The sequence below is a fragment of the Aulonocara stuartgranti genome (assembly GCF_965226115.1).
Source record: "Aulonocara stuartgranti genome assembly, chromosome: 19".
Classification (NCBI taxonomy): Eukaryota; Metazoa; Chordata; class Actinopteri; order Cichliformes; family Cichlidae; genus Aulonocara; species Aulonocara stuartgranti.
In genome coordinates, this window is record NC_138955.1 from 12,837,417 (window position 1) to 12,860,366 (window position 22,950).

Sequence of the window (22,950 nt, forward strand, 5' to 3'; positions counted from 1 at the left end):
ACGTTTCTACATTTGACAAATTGATAGCAGAAGGGAGAGGGGCAGAATAAATAGTGCAGAAAATGAGGAACAAGGCAGTAAAAGAACGCAATTACAAAAAAGAATAATGTAAACAGAAAAGCAGCGGCAAAAAGGGGAAAACTTCACGAGTACTTTAAAGTCAATCACTATTAGCACTTTTCTACAGCTGACATGCTGTTCAAGAGGGAATGTAGATGAAAGACACATAAAACTAGTAAGAAAACAAAAAATTCCACTAAAGGAAATACAACAGAGATAAAAAATAAATAAATAAATAAAAGATGAGCAAAATTCAATTCAAGAAAGAAGAGACAGAACACAGAAATACAGAACATAGGACAATAAGACGAGAGTCTTGAGTTTTGCTATTTAAAGGGAAACTTTATTAAGTCCAACAATAAAATACAAAATACATCCCCCCACATGAGATGAGAAAAAAAAAAGTCAAAAACTTCTGAAAACAAGTTACTTAAAACTTTTAAAACAAGTTCAAGACAGGAAAAATAATTCTGATCCCCCCACTCTCCACCTCCTCAGAAGCTTCACTGCGCTGCCTGCTGAGCCTGACGCCGCAGCAGCACGTAGATCTTCTCTTTGATCCAGTCCTTGTTGTACGGCTGGTACGTCTGCGTGTCAGCACGATACCTGAGGCAGCACCAAAAATTAAATTCAGTTTCAACGTTTTTCTTCCCCCCCCCCCCCCTCTGGTTGGCCCAGGATCTTCAGTTTTTTTTAATGAAAACATGCAACTCCTTATTTTTAAAAACACCCAACATGAGCAAATAAGTGACCTAAGTAGCGACTGTTCTTCTAGATTTGTCTTTTTGCGAGCTGTGATTAGCTCAGAGGAACTCAAACAGAGTAATCTTGCCTGAATAAATGAGCTTGAACTCCCCAAATTAAGAATAACAAATTGCCCTAAATCACCTGTGGGCAGGTTATTGCAGCTGGCTTGTTCTACATCTCTATAAAGCTTGATGTGGTTTTCACTCACTGCCACGAGCATTAAAAAAATATTAATAGAAACACTGATGCTGAGATGTGCCCGTTCCTGCCAAATGCAGCAGAAAAAAAAGCTGGAAACAAGCTCTTTTTAGAAGGCAAACTTACTGCTAAAGACTTTGTTTCAAATCAAACTGTGTTAGAAAACTGCTGGAAATATCCCTGCAGGGTTGCTCTATGAATTATATACATGTTTTGGCAGCTTTGTGATGGAGAAATCTAAATGAAGGAAATAAGAAAACCCAGCTGATGACAAAAAGATTGAGAAAAAAAGGACTGTCATTGATTTGTCATCATCAAAAGATATGGGTTCTAAATAATTTGAGGACAGATTTTAGCTCGAGGAGGGGCTGATCTGTTTTTCTTTAAAAATACAAAACATCAAGTGTGCCATTATAACTGTAATATCTTTTTTTTTTTTTAAGTCTGTCAACATTGCTCATCTAAATTCTTACACCTGAAGGCTGTACAATGAAATGAGATTAATAGGTTGGACAGTTATTTTCTATGTCGCGGGTGGCTCTCTTTTTACTTGGTTAAATCGCCATGATAACTTATGCTGAACACATAACCTGGGGAGCAGCTTTGGTTTTAAAATAGTGTGAAAGTGACATGTTTTCACTGATTCTTTTACTTACAGCATGCTGTAAGCACAATATAGATCCTCTGCTGGAGAAATAAGTTTATATGTGCATTTTGTTAAGCTGAACCTAAAAACAGTAAATAAAGTGCAAACTGGACACCACATTGTCATGGAAATGCACTTTTATTAATTTTGCGATGCATAAATTACATAAATGTTGTTATATTTGGTCCTAATCTGCGGTTAAGCCTCATTTAGCCTGGTGGAACTGCAGCTACTAAAATACAGAACACACAGCAAGAATACCTGTTCAATCAAAAAAAATTATTTCACTTTGATCTGCCGAGAAACTAAAGTGATTTCTACATCTCCTCTATCAGGCTGTGGGACAGTAGCATTTAATATGTTAATGTATCTGGTTAAAAGTTTTAGAGCTCTAATTTGCTGCTATCACTTTAGAATAAACAGCATCCCTGAGAGCGCACTCAGAGATAAAATAATTAACTTGAATTAAAACACATTTCACTGCTCTGTGTGATGAATCCAGAGATTAACGAGCTTCTGCAGCATTCATCTCATTTCTTAATCACTTGTCTTATTGCCCCAAAAAGTTGATTCTGTTCATTTGGCTGTACTGTTTTCGGTGGGTGAAATGTCACTCATCCAAACGACTTCTTCAGTCTCAGTCTCTTATAAACAGTAAATTTGCATAATGACTTAAACTAGCACCACTGATGAATGATGGGCTGTGAGGTTTGAAAGCCACAGAGATGTGGTGTCTAGAGAAAATGCATCTAAACTCTTCCGATACTCCTGACACACAAGGGATCACTAAAGATTTTCACTTAGGTAGCACTTGTCCTTCATCCTTCCTGGACTACCTGGAGCATAACACATCCACAAACATCCCCAAAACATGCCGCGCTAAAAATTGGTCCACCACAAGGATCCGGTCCCCCGACACAAACCTGCCATGATTAAGACATCAAGGCAACGAAACAACCTTTGGCTAAGTGGATAGCATGACACAGAAGAGCTAACTCGTCAGGCCAGGGGACTCTGCAGTCTATTTACACCTACAGGCCAGTGGCCACTATTTCAATGATAAGGATGTACGCATCCTGGACAGGGAGAAACGCTGGTTTGAGCGCACAGTCCATGTACTGACCTATCCATCCATCTTCTTCCGCTTATCCAAGGCCAGGTTGCAGGGGGAGCAGCCTAAGCAGAGAAACCCAGACCTCCCTCTCCCCAACACCAAGGTGTTTCCAGGCCAGCTGAGAGATATAACCTCTCCAGTATGTCCTGGGTCTGCCCCAGGACTTCCTCCCAGTGGGACATGCCCAGAACACCTCATTCAGGAGGCATCCTTTTAAGATGCCCGAACCACCTCAACTGGCTCCTAACGATGTGGTGGAGTAGCGCCTCTACTCTGTTCCATTCCCGGATGGCCGAACTCCTCACCCTCTCTAAGGGAAGGGTTAGGCTACCCTTTGGAGAAAGCTAATTTTCACTGCTTTTATCCACAATCTCTTTCTTTTGGTCACTACTCAAGGCTCCTGACAACAGGTGATGGCAGGGACGTAGACTGACCAGTAAATTGAGAACTTTGCTTTTATTCTCAACCTCCTTTTCACTTCGACTGACCAGTACAGTGCCCATATCACTGTAGCCACAGCAACAATCGGTCTGTCGATCTCCCGTTCTCTCACTTGTGAAAAGAACCCAAGATACTGCCCCAAGTGGAGGAGTTAAAGTAACTGGTCACTGACCAGGAGTGGGCACTCCACCCTTTTTCCGGCCGAGGACCATGGCTTCAGACTTGGAGTGCTGATTCTCATTCCTGTGCGTCACACTTGGGTGCAAACCACTCCAGTGTGAGCTGGAGGCCACCACAAGATGCCAAGGCAGCCCTGGCAGAGTCCAAAACTCACTGGGGTCTGACTTATTGCCAGTTATGTGGGCCAAGTCCTTCAGGAACTCAGGGCGAACCCTATCCACCACAAGGGCCCTGCCACCAAGGAATTGATAATATGCCTCAGTGACCTCACATATATTGCACAGAAGTCCAATAAGAGAACACCACTCGGATTCAGATCTGGTAGGTCGTTCTTCCCAGTCACTCCCCTCCAGTTCTCACCGTCGTTACCCACGTCAGCATTCAAGTCTCCCAGTAAAAAGAAAGAGTCTCCAGGTGGAGCACCCTCAAACACTCCAACCCAGGGACTCCAAAGAAGGCTTGGTACTCTGAACTGTCGTTCAGCGCATAGGAGCAGACAATAGTCAAGACCTGTTCCCCAACCAGAAGGTGCAGGGAACAAACCCTCTCACCCACTGGGAAAAACCCCACTGTACAAGCAGCAAGCCGAGTGGATGCTAAGATACCCACCCCAGGCCGCCGCCTCTCACCAAGGGCAACTCCCGACTGAGAAAGAGTCCGGGCCCTTTCCACGAGATTGGTTCTGGAGCCTAAGCTGTGCGTGCGCTTAGGTGAGCCTGACCTTATCCAGCCAGTACCTCTCAACCTCACACACTAGCTGAGGCTCCTTCCCCACCAGAGAGGACACGTTCCATGGTTCCACGGTTTATAAGGTTGGGGAAACCTGCATTCAGCTCAGATTGAAAAAGTCATTTGAGTGATGAAACGCTACATCCAGATGAACAGAATCAACTTTTTGGGATTTCTTTACCTGGATGATTGAGCATGCATCAAGACTTATTTCTCTTTTTTTTTTATAGAACCCCACCCCCCTTTTTAAATCTGTCCTGCCCAGCAGATTTAGCAAGCAGAATCGTGAACTGAATGCACTGATGTGGCAAACACTTTTAACACTCTATTGACTCCTCTAGTTTTTTTTAAAAAACTGATCATTCTGTACCATCAGTTAATTATGCTTTGCACATACATAGGTTTAGAAGACATACACAGGGCTGGATATGACAAACAATTTAATAATTTAACATGAAACTTACACCAAACAGCTGAGGTCAGCCAGGTCATCAATAAAGTCAAACAGCTGGCTGATATCGTATGTTATCGACGGACTGTTGGGGTTCATTCTCTTTAAATGCTCCTCATACATCTTGCATACACCTGCCAGGGGAAAATATGCTATGTTACACTCACAATGAGTAAATATTTCCATATTCACTTGACAATGTTTTGATTTCTGATGCAAATAAGGAATACCTTACAAAATAAATACCTGAAAAGTCTATGATTAGAAATACTGCAGTAAAAATAATAAGATAACAGATTAATTCCTTCCTAAAGTCAAAGAAAGATAACTGTGCTACTAGAAACAGGAGATTATTACCATATGAAATACTTATTTGACAATTACTTGTCAAATGACCAGAGTTTACTGGACAGTTTTAGTTGAACTGCCTGACCACTACAACCAAAAGTTTTCTCATGTAAGTAAACACAAGTTGCATACATGTCGGGTGAAAATAACCAGTTTCCCTTAATATTTTAACACTACAGACTCAAGATAGATAGGAAATATCATGGAAACTTCACTAAGTTTGACTAAAATTCCAGGTGGATGCACGTAAGCTGTGTACATGTAAACAATGAAAGCCTGGAAGTGTGGAGTGGAATTACATATCACTGAAAGAAAAGGCAATACACAAAAGAACAAAGAACCACCAGCTTACCCTCCATACACTCATTGACTGACTCATAATCAGCGTAGGTCCTTCCCTCCGGCCTCTTGGTGGGCTGTACCAGAAGTATGGTGTGAGACTGAAAAACAAAATACTTATTGTTAGTCTGATAATACAAGTCACCTTCTCTATTCAACATCTTCAAATGTCTTTTTTGTTAGTTTGTGGGGGTGTACTTCTGTGTGAATATAGAATCTGAGGCAAAAACAGTTTATAGTTCTAAGAAGCACGAAAGTCAATATTTGCTCTGACCATCTTAGGCTTCTTGTCATGTCTTTGGGAATAGCTCTGCAGGGCTCTTTGAAGGAGATTCAACGCCATTGTTTGGATGTTGGCTACTTTTTTTTTTCCCCAATCCATGTCAACATGATACAACAATGCTTCAGTAATAATGAGGCCTGGGCTCTGGGGAGGCCAATCCATGACTGATAGTGTTCTACAGTGTGTTCTTCTACCCAGGTATGCTTTTACTGTATTGCTTGTGTTTTTTTGGTGGTGGTCAGAGGGCCCGGTGGCGCCAGTGTCCGGCAGCCTCGCCTCTGTCAGTGCGCCCCAGGGTGGCTGTGGTTACAATGTAGCTGCCATCACCAGTGTGTGAATGGGTGGATGACTGGATATGTAAAGCGCTTTGGGGTCCTTAGGGACTAGTAAAGCGCTATATAAATACAAGCCATTTACCATTTTGGGTCATTGTCATGCTGAAAAATTAAGGTGTTGCCAATCAGATGCACTGCTGATGGTTTTATGTAGTAGATCAACATCTGTGCTAATTGTGTTCATAATTCTATCAAATTGGACAAATTTCTCAATTGTACTGGCTGAAATGCAGCCCCAAACTGCAAAACACTCACTGTGGTCACTTTCTCCTGAGTCCTCCTCATATTAATGATAATTTGTACAAAAAACGTCAAATTTTCTTCATAAGACCTGTTCCCACTGATTTTCAGTCCAGGTTTTGTATAATATGGAATACCTCAGCCTTTTCTTCCTGTTTACCCATCTTAAGAATAGCTTCTTATTACCCACCCTTCCACTGAGACCACTTCTGATGAACCCAGTGAACAGTAGATGGAACAACTAAAGGGTCAAATGCATCTCTCAGATCCTGTGTCGGGTCTTTGTTGGATTTATTTATTTATTTGCTATTTCTTAAGGATATAACTTTCAGATATCTGGTCTGAAAGTTATATCCTACCACTTATTTTGTCAGGTTTCCTCAATTTTCTTCCATGCACTCTGCACGGCATGCTACGATATGCCAAGTTTTCAGCTACTAACTCTTTGTAGTCATCTTGATGGTGCAAAATTACTATTTTAACCCTGTGTGAGACTGGAGGACTGCTGCTCAAGAACCCCTTAAAAATAGTACAGAAATTTCTGGCTGACTGGAAGCAAAACATAATTAAATGAGGAGTGGCTTAAGACTTTTGCACAGTTCTGTCACTTACGTTACTAATTTTCAAACATTTTTACTTTTATTTAATGTAATTGTCTTTCAATATAAGGCACATTGAGTATTAAATAAATAACTACATTACATTCAACAAATACATTCCATCTGTTATAATCAAGTTATTACACATGGTATATTAAAATGCAATATTTTGGTTTTGTTTGTAAAAACTACGCAATTTTAGAATCTTATCTGGCTCATTAACCTAGAATGACTAATTCTCATGAAAATTTAGGACTGATGGAGGAATATTAAGAACAGTGGACATTTTTGGGGGCCAACCACAACAACAATTTAAAAAATTGACAAAAATGTTTCAAAATCCAAACGGCCCATTTTGAAATGAATTATAAACAAATAGACCTACACCTAAGCCTACAGCAAACTATTCGTCTAAGTGCTAAGTAAAACTATCTTTAGGCGATAAGCAAGTGGCAAAAAACTGTTAATAAAAGTAATTAAAATAATATTTTCGCCTCAGGCTGCTAGTCTCTCAGTCGTGAATGTGCTTCATGTCTTCAGAGGTTTGTTGGAGCCAAACGCCCACTCATGCTAACTATGCGTTACAAATCGTTTTTACAACAAACCCGGCTCTGCTGAAATGACCCGCTAAAACCGACGCACTGCTTTTGCTCTTCGTACAAATCATTCCTGCAAACAGTGCATCAAAACGTACTAACCATGTTTTCTGACGCTTTTGAGTAGCTCTCTGCAGATTTTCTTAGCTCCTTGCGTCGTCTCCTCTGTTACCCGGAAGAACAACCAGCTGAGAACAAAATGCGCTATTTTAATTCAAGCTATTTGTTTCGGTTTCTTATTACTGCTTCGGTATGGCGATAAAAGCTAACATTTCATCCTTAGAATTTATTTAATTCGACGAGGTTGGCAAAACAATAAAGACTACAAACAAATCTCGAACGGTTTTTTGATCCTGAACATTCGCTGACTCTACAGGAAGTAGTTTGCAGCAGCGGCCGGATGTATTGCGAGAACACAGGAACAACAAAGAGGAGAAAGCACCCGGGTTTAAACCCGACTCGAGAACCCCCAAATTAAGAAAATTATCTTGCGTTCATAGCAGGTAAGTGTCTTTCTTTTAAGGGACCTTTTCAGGAACCATTTGAAATTTGGGTTACGTAACTTACCCAGCGCTAACCACCCGCAGCGGTCGCAGCCTGCTCTATCGTTATTACATTATTGGCTATCGTTAACTAGCCATTTTAGCGAATCTCCAATTAAAAATGACCTCTGTGAGTAGTTATTACAGCTAGATAATCAACGTTACAGCTTACTGGTTTCTCTCTGATAGGCATGTAAAGTCAGCAAGAAGAAGGGATCAAATAATACAGATTTTGGATTTCCCGGCGTGTAATCAGCAGCGTGAACGTTACATTCCCATAGATGTTTTATTTTTATTTTTATGGCCTTCAAAGATATCTTCAAGTCTTCAAGTACAGGTTCAAATACAATTCTCACGAGTCTCTGTATACACAAGAAGAGTTACTAATAAGCGTAATCATTCTTCTTGTATACAATGGCTGTGAAGTGAACACTGCCCTTGTCTGATCTCCTCCCCCCAAAATGTGTGTGTACATACACACGCATTTTGTATATATTGATTGATTGAAGTTCGACCAAGGCTAATTTGTGGCTCAAATGTTACCTTGACATATCGTGTTGTTATCTCTTAAAACTGAAGTCTTATCAAAATCTATTTCCTCCTTATTTTACAATAAGAAAGGCCTCTCTGTGGAAAGATAGACACATCGACATAATTCAGCACAATCAAGGTTGTTATTTAAGCCTGATATTTAAGTTTATCCTAGTATTTAAAATGTTTTAATTAAAATGGAATGACTGATAAGTCTTCGAAACGATTTCACAGGTAATATTTTTGAGAAATAACTGGAACTGTTTAAAATATGAGAAGAATGTATTTTTAAAAAAAGTGTGAAATTGTCTTTTAAAATGATTTCCAACTCTGCGAAACACTGAATTCCACCACTAAGTAAATTCCTACCACTTAATTAGTGCTACTTTAGTATTTTATATGGGTCTTAGGTTTTTTAACATGCATTTTTAGGTTGGCTTTTAACATTTTTACAGTGGCCGGTAGACAGGAAAGTAGTTAAGATGAGCAGCAAAGGGCTGTGGATCTGAATCAAACCTGGGCCGCTGCGGCATATGGTTGCATGTTCATGCTGTGAGCTAACCGACACCCATATTGGTCTTGTGTTTTGTAACAACATGCACACGCAATGGAACTCTGATATTCACTGATATTTAACATGTTTTCTGATTAATTTACTTTTGTCACTGTCCCTTTCATTTCACATAACAAATTTGCCTAATCTAGTTTATAATCTGCACAAAACATGACTCTCTCTGTCTTTACACGCTTGATTTATTCCTGTGTTGGTGGTTATATGTTCTATTGACCCACTTCTCTTTCATCAGGGTTGAAAAGTTCCAGTTTGCATGTAAGGACAAGAGTCCACCGAGCCAACAATGGCGAACAATGCAGAGGATATCGAAAACAATATGGTCAGTATGAAATAAAGTTTCACAGTGCCTCTAATGCTATATCCGTCTATTTTAATGTAGTGATTAATGATTGCCACACAAGAGTCTCAGTAAGAGGGAAGTAAAGTTTCGTAGTCATTTTGTAACGTCATGTGCTGTTGAGTAGTTTTAATTGAATCATTTAATTTGGTCTCTGTTACAGTAAATTGTCCAGGACAGGGTGATTATATTCTGATAAGGAGCAGTGTGTTTCAGCTGACAGCACAACCATTAACCTTTAAATCATACATAGAAGCTTTAGGAACAAGTTGGCTTTGTGCTCTGAAGTTTGCTGTTACTGTAAACAAAGGCATTTCCTCCTTCGTGGAGTGAATAACTCAAAGTCCCTTTTTACTGTCATAGTGCACTTAACAGTGCTTAGCCTTGTGCTTTACAACAGTTGAACTCATACACTGCATCTATATTTCAGCTAAGGGAACACTTTGTTTCTGTTTTCCAGCCAGATTTGTCGGAGTGACAAGTCTGGCTAGGAAGGGCGTGCTGTTACAGTATCACTACATACCTGGTTAATTTATTCAGAAAAGCAGTCTGTATCTCTTTTGTCCTTGAGACCAATATTGGCCTAATTCCCAGGACTGAGACACAAAGCAGCATACCACACAGCGAGGTCATTTTTGCACAGCAGCCTGTTTAAAAGCTCTGGCAGCTTTCACTACTCGGATCTCTGGAGACGCCTCCTGTCTTCATTTCTGTGTACCTGGTACAATTGCTTCATGTCTAGGCTGCCGCATGTCTCGACTCGTCTGGCAGCCTGACAGTTTTAGTTCACACAGTCTCCTTGAGTTGCGTCCTTATTTTGTCCTGACGGGACAGATCCTCAGGGTGAGTGGGAACAAGCACGCTGCTGTTATCCTTGGAGCAAGAGAGGCGGTGAGCCAGTCAAGTGCACATATGGATCATCTGATAACATTTAGTTTTAATCTTTCACATTTTGGTGTGCATTTGTTTTCAATTTAAGCAAATAAAGTGGCTAAATGAAAACATTTAATTTGCCAATATAAAGAAGAAACTACTTTTGGCTGCTTCTGTAATCATAAGGTGGTCACCACAGCGTTCCTGGCACAACCCTAAAGGGATTTGTGTCTCCTCCTGTGATTGATCTGGGGATCTTTCATTTGTTAGGCAAATGTGTACACCACTAGACATTTGTGTGGCAAAATCTTAGTTCAGAGATTTCATTATGTATGTGTAAGATACATTTTTTAACTCTATCATAGTAGGTAGGGGCTGATAAAACTGTCTGAGGGAATTTTATTTAGTAACGGGAGGCATAACTGTGTGTGTGTGTGTGGTTGTTTGTTTGTTTGTTTTTCACACATTTCAAATATGGCTCTTTTCCTGCATCAGCAGAACCAACAGGAGGCTAACAGATCCCCAGATTCCACCCAGAAACCACAAGAAACTGGTGTGCCCAGAGCGCGGTCCAGAGGTGGTTCAGCAGCTGGTGCTGGAGCTGGAACTGGAGGAGGAGGTGATAGTGGCGGTGGAGGAGGTGGCAATGGCACCAGCCCGGAGCAGAATGGGCAGCCCCCCGCTGCTCCCGCTCCAAGAGTGGTGGAAAGAGAGGAGGAGGATGAGGAGGAGCTGACTTTGAAATACGGGGCCAAGCATGTCATCATGCTTTTTGTCCCAGTGACGCTTTGCATGGTGGTCGTCGTGGCAACCATAAAATCTGTCAGCTTCTACACCCAGAATGACGGGCAGAGATTGTAAGTGCTGTGACCCATTTCACACTGATTGTAATAGGGAAATGAGATGATCCAAGGCTCACATTAGAGCCTCTGTTTGAATGACATGCAGTGCAGGTCAGGAGAACTGCCACTAGGTATAGATAATGTAATGTGCTTGTGTCCATGCTTTGGGCATGTAGACAGTAATACGTGTAGCTTTGTTAATGCTTAAGATCTTTATAGAGAGCCTGAATTTGGCTCAAACCACAGAAAGATAATCTTACATATCTTTAGTTTTTCTGAAGACTTTAATGCCCCTGAATCATCTGCTCCATAACTGTGTGTGTGTGTGTGTGTGTGTGTGTGTGTGTGTGTGTGTGTGTGTGTGTGTGTGTGTGTGTGTGTGTTTAATCTGTCACTTCAGGATCTACACACCATTCCCTGAAGACACAGATACAGTAGGACAGAGAGCCCTCAACTCCATTCTGAATGCCACCATCATGATCACTGTAATCATCGTTATGACTTTGGTGCTGGTGATGTTATACAAGTACCGCTGCTACAAGGTACAGATTAACACCTCTAACATCTTGCTGCACCACGTATATAGTCTTATTAGCTGCACCCTAGAGTGTAAAAACACTTAATGTTTCAAGGCTTTTTTACAGGATGTGTTTAAACTTGTTAAAGTTGGAAAGACATAGCTTCACTAGGAACATAGTGTTCGTGATAATTTGTTATTTAGCTGTACGGCTTAGATAAAAAAAACAACAAAAAAAACCAATAAAAAAACAAATACAGAAATCTCCTGTGGAAAAGCGCCAAACACAAAACATGTTTTAAGTTGTCTGTCAGTTGGTGTAGATCCCCAGTCAAGTTGTAGAAATATGATTTCAGGAACTGTGACTGTGTTAGAAACAAAATAAAGTTGGTAAGGTGTGGCTCTAAATCACTGCTTCCTTTATCAAAGCTCCTTCATTATTATTGAAAGGTTTAGTTTTTAATCAATACTTGACTTTTGCATTCATAATTTTTGTTGAATTAGCAGAGAGTAGTTATAAGAAACAGACACCATTGTTTTCCCTTTCCATTGCTAGAATGCACAGCATGATGGATACATTTACACATTGAGTTGGAGACTAAAATAAAAAATACAGGGATTAAGTGTGATGAAATATATAGCAATTTAATCATGGAGTGATCACAAATACAAATACAGCTCTCATTGATGCTGTTTTCTGCTTGTCCATTGTGTTTCCTGTGGTCTACCTTGTATTAAACATGGCTTTGCAACATATATAAAAGTAAACCGTCTGAGCTAAAAGCACAGGCTTCAGACTGCTGCAAACACAGATCAATTTTTGCTATTCTTGGGCTGTATGTGATGGCAATAATACAACATCTCTCATACGGTCATCTCATGAACACTGCTCTGTGACCACAGAAGCCCCACCCACAAACCTTCTGCTGGCAAAGCAAATGCAGCTATACTACAGGATAAGTGGTAAGAACATGGACTGGAGTACATCAGAGAACCAACTCCCATTACATGAGATTTTTAGGGTGGAAGAAATGGTAGCAGAAATTGAGTTGAATGAGTGTTGGAGAAAATGTGAGCCACATATTAGTGACCATAATCACATATTTTGGTCATACCCTGAAGTAAAAATGTTTCAGGAGGAGAGATTAAAGAGACTCAAATTTTCATTAAAGACCTAAAGGCGACTCCTTTTGGGTCAAATATTGTAGTTTAAATCAAATTCTAGATACAGAGTCTTACAAGCACAGATTCGGTGAAATATTCTGTAAATAATGCGGATTTTTGTTCTCACAGGTGATCCAAGGCTGGCTCTTCCTTTCCTCTCTCCTCCTGCTCTTCTTCTTCTCCTACATCTACCTCAAGTAAGCCGCACAACTTAACTTTTAATGCAGTTGTTACAAACATTTCAAAGTGTCAAGCAGTTTAATTCATTATGCTTTCACTCTGTCCAAACAGAGAGGTTTTTAAGACCTACAATCTGGCCATGGACTACGTAACCCTAGCGATAATAATCTGGAATTTCGGAGTGGTGGGGATGATGTGTATTCATTGGAAGGGACCTCTGCGGCTCCAGCAGGCCTACCTCATCATGATCAGTGCCCTGATGGCCCTGGTTTTCATCAAGTACCTGCCAGAGTGGACTGCCTGGCTCATATTAGCTGTCATATCTGTCTACGGTAAGTCTCGCACGCTGCTTTTTGACCTCTGTGTTCTTTAAAGTCTTCATCAAACCTTTGAAGATGTTTTTGTGTGCTAATGTCCAGTCATCTGGTTTCTTTTAGCGGTTGCGCTGGATAAAAGCATGGAGGGGGGGAAAAAAGCTAAACTTTAAAATGTCAGTTTTAAGATATATAAACTTTTGATTTTTAAACAAAAACTTTTTAAGCAATTGAGCCTTTTCTATATTTTTGATAAATGAATAAACTCTGAAATAAAACCTAATCTTGACCAATCCGTTACACCTTTAACTAAACACCACTGTGCAAATGTATTCTTACTTATAGGAAAATGTTTTCTCTCTGCAGTGGTATGTATGCAAGTGTTGAAATAACTCGTTGCTAGAGGGAAGAATGTTTCTCAAGAGCTAAAACGTTTACAAAAGTACTTGAAAATGGGGTGAAAAGTCTGTGAGGAATGGAAATGTGGGGGCAGAAGGGCTAAAAGCCAAACCTGATATCCAGAGAGCACACACAGATGCTCAAACTGTCAAATCAGTGGTGGCAACAAGAAACACATACGGTAGATAGATTAGGTGTCAGTCACAGAGGAATTTTTGAGTTAGTGTTCCAGGCTTAAATCACTTTGCGTTTATGCCATAGGAAGTGTGTTTGCCCGAAAGCTTGCTTAATATTTTTGTCTTGATTTGTGCATTTCCTCAAAGACAGCGCACTGGGACAAAGTCCAGGGTATATCAAGCGTCATCAAATTAGATTTCCTGTTAGTGTGGCAGTTTTCTTTTCCAAGAATACTATTTAACTGGGAGCCAAAGTTTAGCCACAGATCACAGTGTTGTGTAATACTTGGATGTATCATAAATTTTGCCATGTTTCAATAAACTAGGAAATAAACCCTTTAAAGATTTGGGACTGCCAGAAACTGTGCATGTTAACTTAAGCTCCTGCCCCTTGTTCATAGAAGATATCACATCAGGTCATTTGGCTTCTTAAAGAACCCTCTGTTCAGTAGCTAACATCCTTTTTCTGGCCTCTGTCGTCTTTTCTCTTGCAGATCTGTTGGCAGTGCTCTGTCCCAAAGGGCCTCTGAGGATCCTGGTGGAGACTGCTCAAGAGAGAAATGAGCCCATCTTTCCAGCTCTCATCTATTCTTGTAAGATGGACAATGTCCGCAGGCCTACACCACTACATTTAGTAACATTTTATTGCATTAAAACAAAGATGGGCAAATGAAATCCTCAGTACCTTTACTTAAAATGTTATTTTTCTTCTCATACTTAAACTCTTTCCTCTTCTGTAAGTGATTTAATTTAATTTTTAGCATTTTAAATGATTTCATATGTAGATTAAGAAATACCAATTCTACTCTAAATGTAATGTTTCCAGTGTTTCCGTTGTGTTACAGTTAACCCTTGTGTGGTGTTCATATTTTTCTTACTCAGCCAGTGTTCATGGGTCTGGTGGACCCGCTAGAGTTTAACACTATCAAACAATTTTATGTTAAATTACTCAACAGATGTTTACTTCATCCCAATTACAAACCAAATGAACAGCAAACATGTTTAATTTTTTCCCTTTACCTTTGTTAGATCACATTTATGAATTAATGTGCTTCTCGTTTCTTTTCTTTTTTTATAAAATGTTATAAAAATAAATCAGTTATAATCAAGTGGAGTGAGTGGAAAGACAACACATTTACATGTGAAGCAATATGTTTCACAACTAAATGGGATCAGCTGCTCATCAATGGTGACATTAGGCCCAGGGTTGTAAAACAGGGGAGGTGGTGCACACACTTATCCCACACTGTCCTGATGGCAGCTAGCTTGTCTCTCTGCCGTCGAGCTGGTCTGTCGTCTCGGTTATCAAAACGGATAATCCTGGAAATTTTGTGGAAGTTTTCCAGAGACATTGATGCACGGAAAGGTTGTTGCCGGTTTCTGCATCCCACAGGGATTCTGTGGATTCCCCTTTGGACCTGAAAACTCCTGCAAGGATAAAAACCCCAAAGTAGGCCTTTGGGGTTCTTAGATGAATTTGGTCCATCTCCTTCCACCTCTCTCCAAAAACACACCTTCCTTCTAGATTACTGCAATCCAGAATAATTTTCTGGATGGAATCTGGGATGAAAAGCTCAAATGAAGACTTGATGTCCTGCACATGAGTAACTGTCAGCCGTGTTGGCCCTGGCTTATCACAGTAACAGCTCTGCAGGGTGGCTCATTTCTTGGGCAAGAAGACCATTCAATTTCACCAGTTATTGACATCCATATTTCTTCACTTGCTGACTGGTGGGCTTGTTCTGGTCCTGGAGCTGGCTGCAGATGGGGTACTCGTCTTCGTTTTGTTACTAAATGGTGCTCAACCTCATCCTCTTCTTCAAAGTCACTGTCAGACTCTGAATTTTCAGAAATGTGAAATATTCTGAAACCTCTTTGTCAACATCATCATCAGAAGCTCCTCTCTCTTCCAAAATCAATTGGATGGCCCTCGCAGCAGATAATCTTTTGCCATCTTGATCAGTTGTGATAAAGAACCACACTGGCAAAGTCTTATTTATAGTATTATGCCCCTAATTTGCAGGTGGGACAGGGTATGAGAAAATAAAATTTGGATCAAGAAAGAGGGTAAAATGTGCGGGAATGTAAGAGCGGACGGTGTTGGTAGTTGAATTTTCAACAATGTTGCAACTTTGTGCGAGAGCAGGAGGGGAAGAAAACACTATCAGCAGCACCAGAAAGGAGGAGGACAGAGTGTGGGAACACAGGACCGACACTTTCAACACTTTTATTAGACCTGGGTCCAGTGGACCCCAACACCTTGTATGTAATGTAAATGCGTGGGGGGAGGTACGGTATGAGGTCATTGAAAATTAGTTCGGATTTATGTTCTTCACAGAAAATAAGCCAAAGCCAATGAATTTCAGGTTGGAAAAATAATTAATTGTTTAATTTTTCTTTTGGGAAAAACTGAAAACGGGTCTCACAGACCCGAACACCATACAAGGGTTAAATCCATAACTTGCTGAACAAACACAGTTTTTGTAGCTTTGGACCTGTACACCACCACCACCACCACCACAGTGGATTTAATTTCAAACAATCGTAATGTTTTTAAAGTGCAGATTTTTGCTGATATTTAAGGGGTTTTAAAAGCATATTACATCAAGAACTTAGGAATTACAGGTATTTTTATACACAGTCCCCTTTCTTCAGTGGCTCAAAATTAATTGGACTTTTAAATGACAGGAGAGAATTCATCTCTTGTTATTTCATGACAAATTAAGCAGACATAATGCCTAAAATTGATTTAAAGAGGTAAATTTGTAATTTATAGCTTAAATAGCACGGTAATATAATTAATTTCATCACTAAGAAAACAACTTTGCAACGTCTGCCTGAAGAACATTCATCAGGAGCTCGGCACATTTGTTAAGGTCTACAATCAGGGGACGCCTTCATAACCGGAAATACAGAGGGTTTACAACAATGTACAAAACACTGTTTACGCTCAAGAACAAAACGACCAGATTAGACTCTCCCAGAGTCCCAGTTCTGGAAAAAAATCTTTGGATAAACAAAACGAAGACTAACTTGTAACAAAATGATTGAAAGAGAAAAGTATGGAGAAGGACACAAATTGATCATCAGCCAAAGAAAACCGCATCATCCGTCAGACATGGTGGAGGTGGTTTTATGCCATGGCCATGTCTGGCTGACAATCGGGTCACTAGTGTTTAATGATGATGCGACTGCTGATAGAAGTAGTAGGATAAATGTGAAGTGTACAGGGCTGTAGTATCTGCTCTGATTCAGCGAGATCTAAGAACCAGCAGAGCTTACTTTTCATTTACTGCAGATTAAACGGAGAGCAGAAAGACCCACACACATGCAGCATTGAAGGTAGCTATAGCAAAGGCCAGCATTTAATAATGTCCGTTGATTCTAAATATCACGGCGCCATTAACTGCAAATGATTTTCCTCCAGTTAGTAAAAACAATCATTATATTTTACATTATGTCAGTTTAATTTGAGCCTCAGAAAATGTAGGACTCTATAAAATTGGCTGCAACTTACATGGTTAATACAACTTGCGTTAAAGTCCTTGAAATAAATCTGAAAGTCTGCACTTCAGTCACATCTCGATTGTTTTTTGGTTTAAAATTCTCTGTGGTGGTTTTACGGAGGCAAAACTACCAGCGGTCTCCAACCTTTTTTGCGCCACGGAGCAGTTTATGCCCGACAATATTTTCACGGACCGGCCTTTAAGGTGTCGCGGATAAATACAACAAAATAAAACTAGTACCGGTACCGAAACAAAGAAGATTTATTCATAACACACGTGAAAAGACCCAGGAAAACCGAGTTAACGATAAAAACGATAACAAAATGACGCTGAAAACCGATAAAAGTCAGTATCACACATCCTGCTTTAAACAGTGAGACCTTAACCATTCACCTCCATTCAAACACTCAAATGTTTTTAAATATCATCAGAAACTTCAGCTACCTTCAGCAGTTATTTCTAATGAAACTTCTTCTGCTTTCAATAGTTCAAATAATCTTAAATTTAAGCTTTGTTTTAGAATGTCTGCCTTCCCTTAAACAGATGGTGTTTCCTTTAATGGACACTTCAACTTCATATAGTGCTTGTTTTTTTTGTTTTGTTTTGTTTTGTTTTTTTCCGCTCATTTTAAGATGTGTTTGTAGCACTCTAGCTTCAGCTGTTGCTAACTTATATTTACCTTTTAAAGGCTCTTAACACAAACCGATCTCCCAAACCTTCTTCTCCAGCTACGATGGTGTGGCTCGTCAACATGGCAGACACAGACAGGCCAAATAGGAACTCGACAGAAGCAGCTTCGCCTCAACAAGAGCCTCAAGAAGGTAACTAACAACTCAAAGAGATGGACTGCGCTTGACTTTGGTGCTCGACGGTAGGGCTGTACGATAAAACGATATATATCGGATGACGATATAAAAACATCTATCATTTCATTTTACGCTATCGTTTGTTTCGTGGTGTCGCAAAATAAACGTTTACGGCAATATTTTTTCACCGTTTTGATGGTCACTGTAGTGGCTATATTCATTTCTTAAAGTTCTCTCTTTCTCTTATATTTAATATAACCACACTACGGACGGACAAGCGCCTGTTTTTATGGGTTGTCGTTAGCAACAACGGCGGTCAAACCATCGGGTGTCCGCTTGTTTATTTTCCACATAAACCTTTCACAATAAAGCTCAAGATCCTGTTGAGACTTTTCAAAATAAACTGAATCACGTGAAAGAGTATGCAGAGTATTTACGGATGAGAAGCAAAAAAGAGCCGTCAGGTGCTAAAAATAAACCTTTGACTCAAACGTTAGAACAGGCTTTTCCCCGCAGCACGCCGTGTAATAAATACAAAGAAAACGGCGGCCGTTACAACTTATGTCTAAAAATGTATAGTTTCATGCATCTGTTAAAACACTCGACTTCACCTACACGACGCCCAGCTGGAAACACTTCACACAAGTCGAGCTGCCCGAGATTCACAGAATTTACAGACAATGTTAAAATTTTGTGATTTATATTGTTATTGGACGATAGATGTTTTATATCGGGATATGAGATTTTGGTCATATCGCACAGCCCTACTCGACGGTTACTTTTCAAACCTGACTGGTATCTTTTTTCAGCACCAGTGGCATCTCCGGTCCCATCGAGTCCGTCACAGGATGATGGAGGTTTCAACCAGTCCTGGGTCAGCCAACAGGAGCATCGACTGGGGCCGCTCCAGTCCACCGAGGAGACCAGACGGGAAATCCAGCAGATGCCCTCAGCGCGTCCTCCTGTTGAAGAGGACGATGAGGAGAGTAAGTGGTGAAACAATATTGAACATTATGGCTGACTAATGTGTGGTTACTGCTGGATCTTATGTAGTACTAAGTACACAGGGCAGATGGAAGCATAAACAGAATGTTAAGTAATGGAACAAGTATATTTACTAACGTTGGCGTCCATGCAGGATTGCAGATTTAAGCCCAGTATTCCCTGCAACTATGTGGCTTTGCAGCGGTGAATTATTCCACTCTATTCTACAAGTATTACTTAAAATGGGCAAAGATCCTACCTGCGTTTTCTGAAAACAGCTGCCTGCTGAAACATAAAATATTTTGTCGTGCTCCATAGAGTTGAGCATCATACTTTAAATCATCCAGATTAGCTATTAAGTAAAAACAAAACCCGTCAGGGTCATTTTTAGATTTTAAAAGTGTAAAAAATTTAAAAGCCGGGTTTGGTAATTCAAACCTGTGAATTCTCACATTGTCTGCTTTCTTCTTCTCAGCGTGTAATCATCAGCTTTCACTTCCCTCTTCTACTCAGACATTAAACATTTTAGGAATGTTTTTAAGTATTCCCTTTTCTGTGAAATTGGGGGCATGTGTGAATGGAACTATTTTGGGACTGAGAAAATTAGGAAGCGATTATTCAAGGAAATTGCTAGTGTTCATCTCTGTGCTATATTGAGGCCAGTGCTCGTTTTAACTTAAAGCTTCAGTAAATATGGGGTGAGCGATCTTGTTTGTACAGTAATTACACACAAGGAAAGGTTTCTATAAGGGTTATAGGGTGTGTGGCTGAAGCAAAACTTGTTTGAATTGACTCCACCCTGAATGTGGCGTCCCTCTGCCTCCTCAGGGGGTGTCAAGCTGGGACTCGGAGACTTCATCTTCTACAGCATGCTGGTGGGAAAAGCCTCAGCCACGGCCAGCGGCGACTGGAACACCACCCTCGCCTGCTTCGTAGCCATCCTCATTGTGAGTGATCAGCTGTTTATTTTGGTATCAAACTCGACTCACCGCAGTTTCAACCCTCTCTCGGTGCACAGTACCCACCCCCCTTTATGTAAACCTCTTGATTACATAATAAGCAATTTTTTGCCTCCTTCAGCGCTGATTTTGTTTGGTATACAATTACTCAGTGTGCTATTTCCAAAGTGTTTTATTTTGTCTGTCTCTGCCCCCGCAGGGCTTATGTCTGACTCTGCTCCTCCTCGCCATCTTCAAGAAAGCACTCCCCGCTCTGCCCATCTCCATTTTTTTCGGCCTCGTCTTCTATTTCGCCACAGATAACTTGGTACGGCCCTTCATGGACAAGCTGGCGCTACACCAGTTCTACATTTAGCAGGACGCTGCCCTGATAACCCTCACCCACATAGCTCTCCGGCCAACAACATGAGAGCAGCTCCTTCACAGCCGGGGAACAAAGAGCGATGCTGGGGCCCCTCCCGCCCCCACATCCCCTCCTAAGAGCTCATGATGCTGGGACACAAGTTGTTTTTTCTCTGCCTTTTTTTCTGGCACCGAAGGAGCGTATTCTCCACAACAGCTGTTCTTAAACCTTTGTATTTCTGTGTTAAACCAAGAAGCGACGCTTCTCGCTCGGCTTGGGATCTCATCTTCAGTTCGTTCGCTGATCAACAGCTTCAGGCGCAGTCCAATCCCAGTGGGAAGCTTTTACTTTTATTTATCCAGGGAAGCTTTACAAGAGCTCATCCGCTCCTTTCTCAGCAGTGCCCATTTTTTTTCTTTTTTTTCCATACACACAGACACCCCCCCCCCCCCCCCACACACACACACACACACACACTCAAAACCAGGAGAAGCCCAGTCCAACCGCAGTCTTCTACAGCTGTGGCTTTACAGCAGGTGCCTTCCTCAGGGACACCTTAGCGGTAGCTGTTGAGCAAAGGGAGACGTTTTCATGAAATCTTCCTTTAAAGACTTTGAACAACCTTCCTGTCACATCTGTTTGCATTACTGCAGAGCTACCACTGGCCCCGAACTAAACCGAAGATTACCAAGCCTTCATCAGACGAATGGACACTCAGTGATGATAGTGATAATAGATAGAAATGTGTAGTTTGATTGTGTATAAGATATCAGTCACCAGAGTGTGCTTTTCTCACTGCTAAGAATGGTTAAAAAAAAATCACTTTAGACACGCAGAAGTCTGAAGCAGGTGTGATTTACATTGATGTACGCTGAAATGGATGCTTTGATCATGTGAGGCTCTTCCTTATGTGAATAGTAGAGACTTTTCTCTCTTGGACTGAATAATAAGTGTTATTGTGGCACCCATTACATAATTTCACCAAGTTTTCTGCCCCCAGTTTTAAATGGAATCAGATTTGAATTCGCAGCTCGTAGAGGGAGGAAAGAGCACTACAGTGACACTCTCACACCTGAGACTTGTCTGCCACTGAGGAGCTCTGCTGGAGCAGCCGGTGGTTCAGTGCCTTGCTCAAGGGCATTTAAGTAGTTGTTGTTGTAGGCCAGAAACATCCTTTTCCTTCTTTTTCCCTTGTCTTTATTTTTATTTTATTTTTTCCAACCTGTCGATTGGGATTGTAACCTGTGATCACATGGTCACAAACTCTGAACCTTTAGGCTATAACTGCCCTCATGATGCTCGCCTGGTGCTTTTTGGAACTATGCTACATCGATACTGAAATGATTTTACTTACAAGCAGATACAGTTATGTTTTGTTTTGGGGTTTTGTTTTTTTTTTTCAACATATGCAGAAAAGAAACAGTACTTTTAGAGACATGACTGTATTCACTGGATTCCTGCCAGTTTATTAAAACCTGCGAGCGTGTGAAAACAGTGACGTGCAGTTGTTGAGCGTCAAAACCTGATAAGTGAACGAGTGCATCTATTTCAATTTGACACCTCAATTTGCAAACAACTTAATCTCCACTTATGAAGCAGACTGCTTTAGTCGGATTAAAACCAAAAACTTTCACTCAAAAATTTAAAAAAGCGATATGATATGTGTAAGAACAAAAAGCCTGCACATTACTTTGGAGGGTGACCAGCACTTCTGTTATTCCACTAGAGGCTCATGCTTGCAAAGAGAAGAATTCAAGAGGCGACATTTTAAACAGACCGTTCCCCCCCCTTTGGTTTTTGGGAATGACCTGGGTAACTGGCTTTTTTTTTTTTTTTGTCCTTCACATGCTTATGTGTGTTATGCAAGGTTCCTCCAATTCAAATTTTGTTCTTTTTTTTTTTTTTAATAAAAAAATGAACAATAAAATTGAAAAAGCCTTTTTTGTTTTATTGTTGCTGCAGTTTCTTATCAGACATCTGCTTCTATATCCATTCTCAACCTGTACAAACGGTGGGACCACAGTTATAGTCCTGGAAGTCTTTGCTCTTTCTGCTACTTACAGTTCATAGCTAATGCATCGGGCCACCACCAAATGTATGGTTTACACCACAGCTGCCCTAAATTAACAGAATTGTTAATTAATGTCTCTGTATCTTGATTCTGTTCATCTGGAGCGTTTTCAGTGGGAGAAACATTTTGTCACTCATCCAAGTGACTTCTTCAGGCACTTGGATCAAATATTTAGTTAAGCAGATGAATCGAGATAGAAACAAAACAGGATATTTAGTCATTTCAGCACAAAAGCTATAAACTAGATTGTTCTCTTTTTCATTTCCACACCCCACAAAGGTCAGGATCAACATCAACCTTCAAATAGTTGAAAAACACTTTAGCCTTTTTTGATTTTCAGTGAGCAATCCCTCATGAGATTGTCGCAGAACTACGCGGGTCGGTGGGAACATTGTGGAAATTCCTCAGCGTGCTGGTAAACTGGCATCCCGCACTCAGCATCCCCTGATGCCAGCTGGCTGGCAGACGCAGTTGGCATGTAGCCTGGGGCACTGGCCGCTTTTGCTGTCACCATGGGGATTGTTTG

General features: G+C 40.6%; 2 protein-coding genes across 3 annotated transcripts; one reads left to right on the forward strand and one right to left on the reverse strand.

Moving 5' to 3' along the window:
- Nucleotides 1-381: 381 nt before the first annotated feature.
- LOC309695555 (enhancer of rudimentary homolog) lies at nucleotides 382-7,524 on the reverse strand. Its single transcript, XM_082516277.1, has 4 exons — nucleotides 7,409-7,524; nucleotides 5,267-5,354; nucleotides 4,580-4,700; nucleotides 382-666 (listed from the first exon to the last, which is right to left on the reverse strand). The coding sequence occupies exons 1-4, from the start codon at nucleotides 7,409-7,411 to the stop codon at nucleotides 564-566; spliced, it is 315 nt and encodes a 104-aa protein (XP_082372403.1). The 5' UTR covers nucleotides 7,412-7,524; the 3' UTR covers nucleotides 382-563.
- A 177-nt stretch (nucleotides 7,525-7,701) lies between these two features.
- Nucleotides 7,702-22,293, forward strand: psen1 (presenilin 1). 2 transcript variants are annotated; one of them, XM_082516274.1, is made up of 11 exons: nucleotides 7,702-7,809; nucleotides 9,186-9,272; nucleotides 10,659-11,020; nucleotides 11,406-11,547; nucleotides 12,816-12,883; nucleotides 12,978-13,198; nucleotides 14,250-14,348; nucleotides 17,990-18,082; nucleotides 18,877-19,053; nucleotides 19,880-19,998; nucleotides 20,210-22,293. In XM_082516274.1, exons 2-11 carry the CDS (start codon nucleotides 9,237-9,239, stop codon nucleotides 20,363-20,365), a joined length of 1,473 nt encoding a protein of 490 aa, XP_082372400.1. In that variant the 5' UTR covers nucleotides 7,702-7,809; nucleotides 9,186-9,236; the 3' UTR covers nucleotides 20,366-22,293. The 2 variants fall into 2 exon arrangements, with proteins under 2 accessions (XP_082372400.1, XP_082372401.1); XM_082516275.1 differs by having other exon boundaries at nucleotides 10,662-11,020.
- Nucleotides 22,294-22,950: the final 657 nt, after the last annotated feature.